The sequence below is a fragment of the Apis dorsata genome, unplaced genomic scaffold (assembly GCF_000469605.1).
Source record: "Apis dorsata unplaced genomic scaffold, Apis dorsata 1.3 scaffold_523, whole genome shotgun sequence".
Lineage (NCBI taxonomy): Eukaryota > Metazoa > Arthropoda > Insecta > Hymenoptera > Apidae > Apis > Apis dorsata.
The window spans coordinates 24,861-41,588 of NW_006263746.1; the positions used below are offsets into that span (position 1 = coordinate 24,861).

General features: G+C 24.6%; 3 protein-coding genes across 5 annotated transcripts; 2 read left to right on the top strand and 1 right to left on the bottom strand.

Moving 5' to 3' along the window:
- Positions 1-5,924: 5,924 nt before the first annotated feature.
- LOC102681694 (serine/threonine-protein kinase par-1-like) lies at positions 5,925-11,716 on the top strand. Of its 3 annotated transcripts, XM_006620587.2 has the most exons (10): positions 5,925-6,204; positions 6,797-7,004; positions 7,085-7,231; positions 7,319-7,639; positions 7,719-7,842; positions 7,937-8,148; positions 8,291-8,436; positions 9,014-9,558; positions 9,634-10,046; positions 10,960-11,094. In XM_006620587.2, the coding sequence occupies exons 2-10, from the start codon at positions 6,879-6,881 to the stop codon at positions 11,092-11,094; spliced, it is 2,169 nt and encodes a 722-aa protein (XP_006620650.1). In that variant the 5' UTR covers positions 5,925-6,204; positions 6,797-6,878. The 3 variants fall into 3 exon arrangements, with proteins under 3 accessions (XP_006620650.1, XP_031368715.1, XP_031368716.1); XM_031512855.1 differs by lacking the exon at positions 5,925-6,204 and having other exon boundaries at positions 10,960-11,716; XM_031512856.1 differs by lacking the exon at positions 5,925-6,204 and having other exon boundaries at positions 10,975-11,716.
- A 1,645-nt stretch (positions 11,717-13,361) lies between these two features.
- Positions 13,362-14,308, bottom strand: LOC102681911 (39S ribosomal protein L41, mitochondrial). The gene is made up of 2 exons (XM_006620589.2): positions 13,906-14,308; positions 13,362-13,798 (listed from the first exon to the last, which is right to left on the bottom strand). The coding sequence occupies exons 1-2, from the start codon at positions 14,063-14,065 to the stop codon at positions 13,455-13,457; spliced, it is 504 nt and encodes a 167-aa protein (XP_006620652.1). The 5' UTR covers positions 14,066-14,308; the 3' UTR covers positions 13,362-13,454.
- Positions 14,309-14,917: 609 nt separating this feature from the next.
- On the top strand, positions 14,918-16,229 carry LOC102670582 (general transcription factor IIF subunit 2). The gene is made up of 6 exons (XM_006620591.2): positions 14,918-15,139; positions 15,224-15,375; positions 15,446-15,535; positions 15,612-15,736; positions 15,843-15,986; positions 16,072-16,229. Exons 1-6 carry the CDS (start codon positions 14,991-14,993, stop codon positions 16,225-16,227), a joined length of 816 nt encoding a protein of 271 aa, XP_006620654.1. The 5' UTR covers positions 14,918-14,990; the 3' UTR covers positions 16,228-16,229.
- The last annotated feature ends 499 nt before the right edge of the window (positions 16,230-16,728 follow it).

Sequence of the window (16,728 nt, forward strand, 5' to 3'; positions counted from 1 at the left end):
TCGATGACAACGCCATTTTATTCGATTATAGTGTTAAAACAAATTGATGTTTCGATCGCAACAATTCGAGAATCCTTTTATTACAAACTTTTATTACAAAATTACAAACAACCTATTATTCGTCATTTATTATTCAAATAGAATTTATCTACACAACAAACATTTATTTTTATACAAAATCAGATATCCGAGTTAACTCGTTGAATAAAATTTTATTCTACAAGAATAGACTAAGAAAAAATATCTTATTTTGTAATTATAAATTTTTTTATTGAAAAAAATTAAAAAAATAATCATTCAATTTTAATTTTTTCTTTGTTCTTAATGAGAACATTTGCAATGTCTGCATAATGAGCTCTGTCATGATGATCCTCAATGTCTTTCAATTTTAAGGTCTCATGAATTTACTATAGATCCCTATATCTCGATGTAGATAAAATAAACGAACTTGGAGAGAAAAGGCAAAACTATAGGACTACTTATTTTAAGAAATCATTTGTGAGCCGTAGGAAACGCATATGATCCGCTATTTTAAACTCACGACGCGCAAAAGTCTGGAGGTACGCAGACTGACCCCAGGTCCGGGTTGTTTTTTCAATTAATCCATTGATTGCCAACTTCTTTTTTTCTCATATTATTTTTACATAATTTTGTAGACTTTTTTAAATTGATTTTTAATTTTTTTCTAAAATATATTTCTGACAAATTTATTATTTATTGTGTACATTATAAATTGATTTAAAATTTTAAAAACTCACTAAGACTCATTAAGATAATTTCTGCTATAAAATGATGTGCAATCTTTAGAAAACATCTTTAAAATTTTTTTAGGGCATCCTTCAAAATTTATAAAATATATATTTTTTTGCTATTTGAATATAAATCAATCAATTTAAATGCTTATAATTAATATTTTATATAAAAAAAATATATATAAAAAGAGTTTTTCTATTTAGAAATCAATAGATATTTTACAATTATAAAAAAAGACAGAATAGAAATATTAAACACTAAAGTTTTGATACACACATAATAGTAACTTTTAACTGTTATTAAAATTTAAATAAAATGAAGATTAGAATGACCTTTCCCAGCGATCATTATTATTCAATAATTTTCTTGCTTAATAGATTTTTCTTGTTTCTGTCACAACAAGAAGTTTTTACATCCATATATTTTAATAGAATTTATTCTTTGATTTTCAAAGAATCAAAAAATTGATCTAATCATAGTTTTAGAATAATTATGAAAAATATATTTATAAATTTACATAAATTTAGAATCTACAATCTAGACTTTATTTACAATTTCTATACGGGGAATAAGTTGATTAATTGATTAATTAAAATTGTCAACAAAGAGAATAAATAAATTTTAAAAATCAACAAGGCCAAAGAATTTTCTAACCTTAAGTTTGTTCTTAACGCTACACTATTTCGCGCGAGCGTCAGTTTAAGACCAATCTTCGTAATCCTATTATTCTAATCCTATTACTAGATTTTCTAATAATGCTAACAGTTTATGCAGTAGTTTTACGTTTTTTATAGTTCAATATGTATTCTTTTAATTATCATTAGCATATAAAAGTAGACACTCATTTTCATTTAAATATTTGATTACATGACTACTTTAAATAATATTTCTATTATTATTTTCGATAATATTACATTAATAAATTATCACATCTATTTCCATAACATTTCTCAATTTATATCACATTAATTTTGTCGTTAATCCATATAGATTTAATACGAATTTTATAGATTTTATAGATTATATTTTATAGAATTTTATAGATTTAATACGAATTTAATACGATTTAATAAATTGTTAATATGTATTTTTGATATGTTAATATGTATTATTTGCTTGTAAAAAATCGATCAAATTCTTAAATATACTGTATTTGAAATCAAATATCAATGTTACAATATTAAAAGAAACGAATAATGAATCATAATTTTAGCGTGACGAACAAAACACATAATAATTATCGTTTCAAAAAATTATCTATCAAAAGAAACCTTGATAACTTTGAATCATACCGCGAAACAAGATGACGCGCGATGATCTTGTTTTTAAAATAATAGAGAAATTAGACGAAGGAATTAAATTTTTTTGAAGAATAGAAAAAAGTCTCAGACAAAAAAAAAATATAATAAAGATATACAAAATACTAATAAATGTATAAAACATATAAAAGAACAATAAACATCTATAATAATGAAAAAAATTATGTGAAAACAGACGTTCTAAGAATCAAAAGAAAATACAAAAAAAAATAATAAACATACAGGAAATAGGACATGCAAAAAAAAAAATAAAAAGGAAATAAAAAAATACCCCAAAAGAAAGAAAATAAACACAAGCAGAAATATATTTCAAGAAAAATATGACAATAATATTTAAAAAAGATAGAAAATACAAAAAGAAAGAAAAGAATAAGAGATGTACTTATAGAAAAAAAAATAAGAAAAAGTAAAATAAGGAACATCACAGAAGAAAGAAAGAAGGAAAAAAGAAACAAAGAAAAAAATATGACAGAAATATCTAAAGAAGAAAAATAAAAATTGAGAAAAGGGCACGAGACGTATGTGTGCATATAAGAAAGATTAAAAACAACGGAAGCTTCCACGAGCGAGTTCATGCGAAAATTCAACCACGTTGTTACAACTTCCTTCCGTGATCGTCATAACCATTTGACGAGTGCATCATGGCATAGTATTCAACTGTTTTAATTATGACGCACTTCGAGCATATTATACCAGCCCGTCCATGGCATGATGCCGAAAATACGTCGATGAAAGACGCGCGATGACGCTCGAAAGCCAGGTCGGCCTGAACTGGGATTACGTCTCGTCTAACCCGAATAATCGCGCGGATGTTTGTGTTGCGTTCGATCGTGAATCGTTTTACGGCAATTCGATCGTTAATTGCAAACATGAGACCGCAATTCGTGGAAAAAAAAAAAGAAAAGAGAGAAAAGAAAAAGAACCATATCGTATATTTTCCAAATATTATCAATATGTAGATTCATACCAATGCAGTTGTGTACGAATAAATTCAATTTCTATAATGAAAAAGCAACATCGTCGAACAATATATGGATGTGATTTTTAACTTCCTTATTTTTCTTATTTTGAATTTTTGTTTCATTTTATATATTTGTGGACATTTATATTTTTTAGACATTTCAGAATATATTCATGGTTAAACTACATGATTGATTAACATATATATATTTAACGTATTTTCTATTATATCATATTCTTTTTTTTTTATTAAGAAAAAAAGAAATATATTTTCTTTAATATATATAATATACATTATTATTATAGAATAGACTATATAATAAAAAGAAATTATATATTTATTTATAATTAAATAAAATTATTCACAATTATTTTTCGTGAAAAATTATTAATTTTTTAAATTGTTTTCAATTTTTTAAATTGAAAATAAATGTAATAAAATTAAAAAAAAATGTAATAAAATTATTAATCATATAATAATTAAATTATGAATAATCATTAAATTATACATAATTAAGTATATTATAATAGCAAAAAAAAATTATTTAAATAATAATTATCATTAAACATCCAATAAATTACTCATATAAATTAAAAATTGTTTAATTTTCTCATTTATTTGTAAATGAGAAAATTAAATTAAATTAATCCCAATTAAAACAACTTCAACGCTTCAGATTTTTCTTCTGGGCTAATACGTCTTGAGACTGTGAAACGGAATGGAATTTATTCGGATTTATTTTTATCCGCAGAAAGAAATAGATAATATCGGTATCCTTGGGCAAAACGATTACTTGACTAAAAAAAAAAAAATGATTTGAACAAAGATTCTATTGCATAAAAACATATACATTAGTGACATCGTAAATGGTTGCTCGTCATTTCCGCCCTATTAACTATCATTATCTATCGTTATCCATCATTTAGCTAAGATTTTTGCCCCATTGCAATCGTAGGCGTAACCGGTTGATATTATGCACAGTCGATGAATTTAAATTATTACAAACGTAAATGTTGCACATTTTGACATAAACAAATGTTACCACACATATAATTTTATAGGCATAATGTTATTACATCCCTATGCGTGAAGTCTCTTGTGTAACCTTTACCTAACACGCAATAAATACGTTATATGTCATTCATGAATATTTCATTTTACAACATGGCACTACCGATTACTAATATATACGTGGAAAAGAATAGTTATATTATATAGAAGTTGGCGGGTTGGTAAAAAAAATCGATAAACTTTTGAAAAAAAAACACAAGTCATATGTATCTTGATAAGCAAATGATATAATATAATATGTAATTATTCACAACTGCATTACATATAAATTCTTCTTTGTATGTATTTGTAATGTAAAGAGATGAATATTGAAATTTTTAATGAAATTAAAGATTTAATAAATAGATTAATTATAGAAATAACAACATATAATAGTACTTATTTTCATTACTTTTATTTTTACTTTTTCGTATTTTTACTTTTACTTCAATAACATTATTTTATCTTTGCAAAATTTTTTATAATTACAATTTTATGCGTGTATTTTCTATAATCAAGAAACTTGAAAAAATTGATAAAAACTTAATCTATGAATTTCATATTAATAAACATATGCTTATGACGTGTTAATTTCTATTCAAGGCTAAAGTAGTTTACTATTTCATTTTGTGATATGTAGAAATTTATTATTAATGAATATTTTTGCAAATAAAAAATTATCCATTTGTAAAAATGAACACATAAAAATTTTTTATGCTCTTATATATAGAAGTTATATTATATGCATAAAAATTTTGGTATAATCAAGATAAGGATTTTATAGAAAAATATTAAATAATCAATAAGATAATATGTAATCGATACTAATGACAAAATTCTTATTAGTTTTTGATGTTTTAACTACTTTAATAATGAAAATAATAGCAAAATAATAATCGTGCGAAGTCCTTTAACCTACCACAATAAATGAAATATTGCCGATTTAAGCACAATTAGTTTTTCGTTTTAAAATGATTTCTGTTCTTCATATCATGTAAAAAATATTTAATCTTAATGTAGATCATAAAATATGTAGCACGTGGATTATTAAAAAATATTTACGATAGAAAACTTAACTTTGACGTCAATCTTTTAAAAAAATTACCAGTATTTACTGGATTAATTATCTGCAATTGTCGATGACGAATGATCGTAAAATCACTGACGACTATCAGAAAAGAAATTATCCATATAGATAACAAATTAAAAGTAATGTTTATATATATTTTTTATAATTATTTATAAAACCATAAAATATTTTTAATCCAAATACAAAATAGAACTATTATATTATAGTCGAGTTTGAATATCGTGCATAAAATCTTTGAATACAAAAAATCATATATTAATCAATATATCACTTATATAAAATAATTAAATATTTGTACACATATTATACTTTCTCTTTGTTGTGAACTACATGAATCTCATTGAAATAACGGATCGAATTGTATTGACAGTATGCATGTAATCAACCGATCAGTGTATAACAATTATCAACGAAAGAAATCATTTGAGCAAAGATAAGAAAGAAGTTTGTCCACCACGTGGTAGCATATGAGCTATTTGCCTTGCAATTACACCCAGGAACAATTAACGATGAGCCGATAGTAGCACGTAGGTACGTTGACGTCAATTGTCGAAGATAACGTGTGTGCGCGCGTGCACGCGTTCCATGACAGTAGTGGTGTAGGAATCTGGTGGGGAAAAACGACGCGAGATGGTGTTGGTGGTAATGGTAGTGTAGTGTAGTTCGCTAAGAATGGTGGAAGTAGACAAGGGGATAAGGAGGGTGATGAGGGAAGAGAGAGAGAAAGAGTGAGAGAGAGACGAGGCCAGCGACTCTAGCATAGCAGGGGGGTAGCAACATGGCCGTCGGTCAGTCGGTATCGAACCGTCGTATTACGCGAAGCTCCTACGACTCTTGTCTTAGGACCGCCGCCACTTTAAAACGAGATTTGGAATCTCGTGAACGTAAAGGACGATTTTTTACCGATGGCATCGGCTCTCCGACCTTACGTACCCATTGAGGTCGGTAGCGCCAAAACGATTTTCTTGCTTCAAAAACGGTTCTACCGGTTCGGAACGTGTCATATCCGGTAATTCAAGCAAAGATCGAATGTAAGTATAGTGAGCATTTGTCATTTAATGTTAGTTATATTTCTTGTGTCGTGTTTGAAGAAAAGCGACATATTGCTTAAAATAATTTATAAATATCAATATTCTTTTGGCCTTTTTTTCTACTTCTATTTTTTTTTTCTTTTATCTTATCGAGGACTATCGACAAGTATCGATCCTGGACCCGTCGATAGGCAAGAGGTCGTTGTCGATCCATGACGTCAGTGAGAATAGCTATTGTACTTGTTGCAGGAAGCTTTTACATTTTTGTAAGGAAGGTTCTTTTGCAAAGCCTTCCTCAATTTTTAGTATTTTTATTCGAAATAACAATATTGTTCTGATATGCTGTGCATATAATTGCATGAACGATTCTCATTAAAAATGTTTTTTTCGATCGAGAATTGTAATAAAACTTCTAAATTCAAAAAACTTTCAATTTGTATACATATATAATGAAATTTTATTATCTATTATTAGATAGAAGCAATGAAAAATTAATATATTCACAGATTAATATATTACTTAAGAAAATAAAAACTATTTTAAAATATTATTTTATGATAAATATTAAAGTATCTTTTCTTTTTGTTTTCAGTAATTTAATTTATTTATACAATACAATAAAAAAAATATAATCATTTCAAGTTATTTGTTAATAAACACATTTTTTAATTAAAATGGATTCTGGAGTGGGACAAGGAAAAAAACAAATTCGTGTAGGATTTTATGATATTGAAGGTACCATTGGCAAAGGAAACTTTGCAGTGGTAAAATTAGCTAGACATCGTATTACTAAGACAGAGGTAGATATGATTTATTATATTTGCTTATTATATATATTTTCTATGTTTTTTCTTAAAAAAAATTCAATATTTTTTTTTAGGTGGCTATTAAAATAATTGATAAAACACAATTAGATCCTACTAATCTTGAAAAAGTTTATAGAGAAGTAGAAATAATGAAGCAATTAGAACATCCACATATTGTCAAATTATATCAAGTAATGGAAACAAAAAATATGATATATATGGTATATTTCAATAATTTTTTGATTTTCTTTGATTTAAATTTTAAAAAATTTTAAAAATGAATATTAAATGATTTTATTATTTGTTAGGTATGTGAATATGCAAGTAAGGGTGAAATATTTGACTATATTGCACGATATGGAAGAATGGGAGAACCCAGAGCTCGTGCAACATTTGCTCAAATACTTTCTGCGGTTGAATACTGCCATGCAACGGGTGTAGCACATCGTGATCTCAAAGCTGAAAATTTACTCTTAGATGCTCAGATGAATGTTAAGATTGCTGATTTTGGTTTTAGTAATAGATTTTCACCTGGAGAAAGATTAAGTACATGGTGTGGAAGCCCTCCTTATGCAGCACCAGAAGTTTTTCGAGGAAAACATTATGCTGGTCCTGAAATTGATGTATGGGTAAGGAAATTATATATATTTATATAATATATAATATATAATGTAAATAATTTATTATATTATTGTTTTATTATTATAGAGTTTAGGTGTCGTATTATATGTATTAGTATGTGGAGCACTGCCCTTTGATGGATCTACCCTTCAATCTTTAAGAGATCGTGTTTTAAGTGGAAGATTTAGAATTCCATATTTCATGAGTACAGGTATTACATTTAAAATATATATTTACATTAATTTAAAATTTTATTTAAAAAATTGAAATATTTAATATAATAAATTTTTATTTTTTATCTATAGATTGTGAAAGTTTAATTCGAAAAATGTTAGTTTTGGAACCTACAAAACGATATACTATTCCACAAATAAAGAGACATCGTTGGATGGCTGGATCAGCAGATACTATTTGTTCAATGATTATAACAAGGTCATCATCATCTATCCAAGAACCAAATGAACAAATACTTCGACTTATGCATAGTTTAGGCATAGATATTACGCGAACTAGAGAGGTATATTTATTTATAAACTATATTATGTACTATATATATACTTATAGTAATATTTTATTTGTAATAATACTATATTAATATAATAATAATATATTTTAAATATAAATTGTGTTTATTAAAACAATATTCTTATTTCTTTTAGTCATTAAGGAATAGTAGCTATGATCATCATGCTGCTATTTATTTCTTATTATTGGAAAGATTAAAACAACATCGTATCAGTAGCACTACAAATAATGCTTGTTGGCCAAGTGTTGCAAGAACAAAAGAAGATAAATTCAAGTCAAGGTATATTATTTATTTAATTAATACAATTATTTGTATTATTTATTTATTAATAATATTAGTTTAAATTTTATTTTTATTTATAAAATTTTTATCAAAATGACGATTTACTTGTCTTCCAATCCTGCCCGTCAAAAGAATTTGTAAAAAATTAAATGTTAATTGTACAATTTTTATTTACAGCGATAGCTTAGTGGGACGTTGATCTTTATTGACGGTGACGCATGTATTGAAGATTTTCAGGACAGGTTGGATTGGAAGTGCTTTGCTGTCACTTTATTTTTGGTAATTCTTTCATTTTATTTCATTGCTTTCCTCTTATTTTGAGTTATTCCAATATTAAATATTTATTTTGTTTTTATATCGCCATATGTTGTATAGTTTCTGTTATAATTCTATTATAATTCGTGGCTTTTTACATATTTTTATATATTTTAATATTAATAAAAACGATGCAGCAAAAATAGGAGGGACAAGATTAAAAAAAATTTTTGTAATTGATATTTATTTGTCACTACAGTAACTTTTATCAAATAATTAGAATATTTTGGATAAATTTGGTTTACGTATTTATTTCTAGAACAAGGGAAGATGCAACTCGAGGAGGAAAAAGATTTAGTTCAACTAGTTCTTCAACTGATGAAGGATGCTGTAGTGCAGAAGGTGATTTAGAGGAAGGTCCAAGTGGTGATGAATTGAGAGAAGCTCAAATTAAACTTGAGGAACATAGATTAGGCCTAGATCAAGATATTAGTCAACGAATTGACAGTCAAATAGTTAATCGAAGATTGAGTGATTACCAACAGCATTTTGATACCCCTCTTATGGATTCTATTGATCCTCCTAGTCGAACAACATTATTTATTGCGGGTGGTAGTGGTAGTTCGTCATCCGAGCTTTTTGAATCTAGTTTTGATTCTGGTTGCCCACCAGATTACTCAGGGGCAAATTCATTTACAAGTAGCTTGCCCTCTTGCACGCCTCCACCACCTATGAGTCCATCGCCAATTACCGGTAGAATATCAAGAGTTTCTCAAGGTCGTAGAGCTTCAGATGGTGGACCCAGATTATTGTTTTTTCAACAAGGTGGAGGAGATAGACCGACCAAGCAGCGAAGTATTCAAGGTATTAAAACAAACATTTTCAATCATATAAATTTTTTGTCATAAACTTATTGAAAAATTTATATTATTTTTATAGATTCTGGCAAAGCTAGAGGTCATTTAGATCTTGTTCATTTAAGACCACCATCTACACCACCAGAAAATCAAGCACAATTTAAAATTCGTGGTGATTCCAGTACACAGTTACAATTGCTAGTGCAACAACGTATGTTGCAACAAAAACGAAACTTATATCACAGACACAGAGGTGGAGGAAGTCCAACTCCGATATCGGTATCAACGAGCACTAGACGCACTGATCACGTACCAAGACAAGACAGTTATAAACTAGCTCAAAGAACACAGATCTTACCACCTTTATCTCAGGGACATGTTGATAGAGACTTTGATAGAGAAAGAAAACGAGATGAAGAAAGATGGAAAAGTTTACCATCTCGACTTGCAGCAGATTGTCAGTTAGCAGAAAGGACACTGCTGTGGAGCCAACAGGTAATTCTATAAATAGAAATTTAAAAATCGTTTGGATTAAATATAAAAAAATTATCGGAAAGGAATACAAAATAACTTGTTGGTATTTGTCCAACGATCATGACGTCATTGTTCTTTTGGAACAAGTTTAAATCATGCCAAAATTGCGTATCTATATTCGAACTCAAAATAGAATATTATGTTACTTGTTCCTTTCATAATGTTAATATTGTTGTGAACGTGTATCATGTTCACAATGATGAATTTATGTAAATATCATTAGTATTGTTTATAATAGCGATTAGACGTTATTTGTGATACAAAAGCACAATTATTTGTGTTAGATGCAAATAAAAAATTATTTTTCTTTAATTTGGCGATTTATTGTTCATTCTAATTTGCCTTAATTCATGCATGTACCAATCCAATTAAAGTCAATGTACAGTTAACAAAAAAATTTTGATTTTTTTTTTTTTTTTTTTAAGAAATGATGTATTTATATAAATTACCATATTTTTATTTTTAACATATACATATATATATATATATATATATATATATATAAATGAAAACTAAAATTTTATTTTGATAACTGTACAATATGATTTTGAAATAGTTATTTATTTGCCTGTTAAATACATAAACAATAACAACGCGACATTTGCACTAATACATAATTCAACAATCACAAAAACTATCATATTAGCACAATTATTATGATTGAATTCCTAAACAATACAATATTAAATATATTTCAACATTAAGCTTGGAAAATGCATATTATTTGTAGCATATTATTTGTATTTTCCTTATTTGGCTTTCTAAATTTTATTTTTTAATATTTTTAATACTCTTGTTTTTTAACATTTTAATAATAAGATATTAATAAAGATATTAAATTTTGAATATACATACAAATGTAAATAATTTAAAGAAGAAAATATATCAGGTGGGTCTCAGTGGAGGAGCATCATATTTGCCACCTGGCAGTGTAGGTGGTTTCTTATGGCCCACTGGAAGCAACCCTCATTCAACCATCTTCGAAAACGTTGGAGATCCAATGGAATAAACATCTATCTTGTTGTATTTTTAGTGTTGGAGATTTTGAGTCTGAAAGACTAGATTAGATATACAAAATACAATAAGCAGTATTGCCTTCCTAGTCTTTCCATATCAGTATTTTTATTTTTATGATTATGTATTCTATTGTATCTATTTTTTACGTATTTAAACTGTTGTATAAATTTCATTATAGAACTGTTTCCTCCATAATATTCTAGCTTTCATACGCAAAATCTTTAATTAAATGGAAGGTACATGATACTAAATGTCAAAGATTTGCTTTTATTCAAATTTGGTTTTCCCATGTGCTTTGAGCATCACATTTTATCATATATTTATATATTCATATATTTCATTCATAAAATAACATGACATATTTCGTGCATATATAATGAATATTGTTAAAAATCTTTGTCATATAGTAGCATGTGCGCCTGCCTTATTAATTGGCTGATTTTCTCAGTCAAATATCCAATTATATCATAGACTGATAATTAACAAGAGAAAACACCAAGTTTATATTCATGAGCAAGTGGCATATGTCTTGTTTTACAATGGCATTTAATTGAAAGCACAATGTGTATACATATACATATTTTAATGATAATTAACGAAAAATACTTTTGATATGCTTCTTGAACACTATTCATTTCAGTAAATTATCATATAATGACAACAATGTGTTATTTATATGTATTATTATTTTTATGATATTATAAAGCAATCAATCAGAATCAGAAGATAGTATATAAAAATCGATCGCAATTTATGAATTTTATTAACTTCCATTTGAATATTTGGTAAATAATTAATTAAAATACATAATTCAAATAAAATTTAAAAAATAAAACAAGAAGAATCAATGCTCAATAAAAAAAATATAATAATAAAATGTATGTAAAATAATAATATATTTCATTTCATAAAAACGTACGAAATAAAATTAATTTAAACTTAAATGCAAGAATTATGCCACTTATGCTTTTCTATTTATTGAAGAGTGGAATTAATAAAATGAAGAAACCAAGTTAAAATTTTTTGTTATACGTTTTTATTAATATCTATCTAATAATATTGTACAAAACTAGGTGTTTCGTCATTCCACTCTTCATTATGATCGTTATAGAAAATTAAGAAATAATAAAACAATAAATAGTGATAAATAGTAGCTGCTGTTTAAAATAAAGAAAAAAGTGCTGCATTCTGTAAAAACGTTTAAATAAAATTATTGTATACATAATATTTAAAATAACTATGTGACTGTTTATATTTTGAATTATGTGTGTATATTTTATTATTTTCTATATAAAAATATAAATTGCATTAAATTATTGGTATTATATTTTGCATGTAAGTACAAAATTATCATTTTATTCAAAACAAAATAGTTCTGCTGTATGAACTTTTTACATAATTATTATTAAATGAAAAGAAATGAAATTAATATTAACTTAAATATGTTTATATTTTAAATTAAAAATATGTTAAATTTTGATACGAATACAGCACTTTTTAAAGCAAATATGTATTAGATTTTAGTAGTCAGTAGGAAGCAATACCGGCCGCGCACAACTGACAACGACTTTAATATTCAAATTTTCCGCCATTTTTTACCCAACAAAAACAATCAAACTTCGCTCAAAAAATCTTTTGATAAGTAAAAAAAAATAGTTGTTAAGTTAGCATAATCATGCGAGATCTTGTTCTGGCATATTATTCTCAAGAAGACATTTCGAAAACTGTTTTAGAGAAATTCAAAGGGAATTGAAAAATCAATTTTGGTATGTTACGTATTTTCATCTATGTCTTTTTTAGAATGATAAAAATTCAAAACTTCATAAAATATATATCATTTATAAATATTAATTTATCATTAAATAAGTTTATTTCATTAAAATACCATTGAATTTTGCAAGATTATTAGCAGTAAAAATATTTGCAAAAGTGACATGATATGAAATTATTATTTGCTGATATATTGTCTAATTAATACATATAAGTACTTTGTAAAATAATTATTTACCATCAATTAGTGTGATATTGAAAAAATATAGTAAAATAATCTAATTATGTAAAATCAATGAAAATATGCAATACACTCCATTTATAATTGAAACAGACTGTTTTTGTATTTGCAATAAATTAAATATTTTGTACTTAATATATGATTTTTTAAAGATCATATATGATGGTAAATAATTAATGTTTATAAATTACAAAATTGTCAAGAAATGTATACATTGTGCGTATCAGCATATTGAATAAAACATTATGTAAAATATAATATTGAATCTATTTTATTTGAAGATAATTATTCAATTACAATGAAAATTTAATACATATTACAATTAATAGAAATATTTTATATTATTTAATCTCTTTTTTATTCATTAAAAAAATATCTGTACCAGTCATTTCAGCATGTTCCCTAGCTTCTTCAGGTGTCATTTTTTCATTTTCACTAGGATTTAATGATTCACCATTTGGATCTAATTTACCCTCAACAAAATCTTTTTTTATTTTATCAGCATATACTATATTAAATAAATCTTTAGCTGTAAATTCACGCTTAGTAAAATCTGTAACTCTATAAGAAACATATGGTTTTAAATGAAAATCTTTTAAAGAAGGAACAACAAGTTCTGGTATCATTTCTGGTATATTAACCCATTTGTTTTTTACCCACATCCCTGTTGATTTTACACCTCTTTCTGAAAATATTTATTAATTATTACATATAAAATGTAATTATCCATTTTGGTTATTAAAAATATATAAGAGAAATATTATCATATATTGTAAATAAAGATATACTTACTATCAATAGGAATATCGTAATGTGGATTTTTAGCTCGTTCTTCCTTAAACATACGACTACCTCTTTTATTGTATAATTGAATCATACGAAAATTTCGTTTACCATAACATGTTGATAATATTGAAATTTGTCGAGTTATAACAGTAAATGTAGATGCCATTTTATAATAAAAAATATTATTTGAATTATATACAAAATTCTTATAAGAATTTGAAAAATGAATTTATATTTCTTATCAAAATTATTTTAAGAGGTTATGTTTTGCATTGATTATTTGATATTTCCATATATATATTATTCAATTAAAATTATTTATATTTCATAATATTATTGTAAAAAACAATAAATTATTCATTTATTTATAAATATTGAAGAAAAAATAAGAAAAAGAAATTAAAAATATCATACACTTTTTTATAAATATTATTATGTTTGTTATAAAATATGTATAATCAATATATTATTTTGAAAATAATTTTATTTAAATTTAATGAGAAAAGAATTTATAAACTCAATTATTTTTATTATTTTGTATTTATTATTATATTTACTATTTTAAATTTATTGTTTTTTAAATCCGCATCGTATGTAACTATAGTTATGTATAGTATAAAAATTATTAACATTAAATCGCAAATTATTTCATATTTTATTCAATTTGTAATTTACAATAATTTTATATAATAAAAAATATAAATAAAGTATATTTTAATTTAGAATCTTATTTAATGTATAATATTTGTAAAACTTAATCATATTTCCTTATGTGTAGTGAATCTAAAATATTTGTTATCAATGGTTAGTTCTATTCATGTATTTTGAAATATATATCATATATTTTGTAACCTAACTGTATAAATAAAAAAACTGATAGGCATTACATTTTTTAAATCGAATAACTATTTAGATTTATTATTAGTATTATTATTAGATTATTAATAAAATTAGAATAATTAAAATTTATTATTATATATTTCTTATATATTTCCTTCTATGAAATATAGAAATATTATATATAATATAATTTTATTTATTTTACTATATAATATTTGATTTTTGAAATAAAATTTCTTTTTAAATAAATCATGTCTGCGAATGTGTCACATACAGAAAAAGAATTAGATTTAAGTAATGCAGGCAGAGGTGTATGGCTTGTGAAGGTACCTAAATATATAGCAAATAAATGGGAAAAAGCACCTGGCAATATAGAAGTTGGTAAATTAAAGATAACTAAGTATGTTTTTAAATGTAATTATTAAATCATATTTAATGTCATAATTTTATAAAAGCAATATATTACATATATATATATTATTAGAAATCCTGGTCAAAAAGCAGAAGTATCTCTTAGATTATCTGAAGCTGTTTTAGCTTTAAAAGAACCTGGAGAGGAAGAAATTCCAAAACAACATAGATTAGATGTTACAACAGTAACAAAACAAATGTTAGGTGTATTTTCTCATGTTACTCGTAAGTTATTGCAAAAAATATTTAAACATAAGATATTTATTATATATTTTAATAAATTCATCTTTTCTAGCTTCAAGTAGTTCAGATTCTATAGTTCCTGAAACTGAAAAACTTTATATGGAAGGAAGAATTGTACAAAAATTAGAATGTCGTCCATATGGTAAAAATATCATCTCAAAATATTTAAAATATTTTATTATTGAATACATGTATATAACTTACATTTATTTCTTTAGCTGATAATTGTTACATGAAATTAAAATTACAAAGTATTAAAAGGGCTTCTGTACCACAAAGACAAGTTCAACAATTAGATAGAGTAGTCCAAAATTTCAAACCAGTTTCTGATCATAAGCATAATGTGAGTATATTAATATTATATATAATAATATATAATATTATATTACTTAAATATTTAAATATATTATATAAACATTTTTATATTATTATTATAAATATTTTTATAGATTGAATATGCAGAAAAGAAAAAAGCAGAAGGTAAAAAGATGAGAGATGATAAAGATGCAGTATTGGATATGTTATTTGCTGCATTTGAAAAACATCAATATTATAACATAAGAGATCTTGTGAAGATTACAAGACAACCTATTGTAAATAACGTTTTATTTACAAATAATATATTCATATACATTATATCAATTTTAATTATTATTTATTCATTCATATTATATATAGGTATATCTAAAGGAAATATTAAATGAAGTTTGTAATTATAATTTGAAAAATCCTCACAGAAATATGTGGGAGTTAAAACCAGAATATCGACATTATAAAGAAGAAGAAAAACTTGAAGATATACAAAAAAAAGTTGATGAATCAGATGATGATTAAAAGGTATTTGTTTTATTAATTTTTATTTATGTAAAATGAAATTAAACAAATTTTACATTATTTCACTTTTGAGGCTGTGCGAAATTAATATTATTTAATCAAATTTTTTAGATATACATTTATAGATTTATTGTGTTGTGTATATCAATATAGAAGAAATATTTTTAAGACTAAATAAAATGTTTCTTTATTTTTTTTTAATGTAAATGGTTAAAAGTTGAATATATATAATCTTCTTAATTACAAATATTACAATACTTTTTTTTATTATGATATAATTATAAGAGAAAATTGTACATTTGTAAAGTATATATTTATACTTTATATAAAAAAAAAGCATTGTATTACTTAAATATATAGTTACAAGATTTATAAATATTTCTAAAATTGTACATAAAAAATAACGTATTGTATACATATATTAAAATATTAAAAAAATAATTAATATGGTTCAATATTAACATTTAATTTATAATAAATATAAACAAATATATTTTTTTA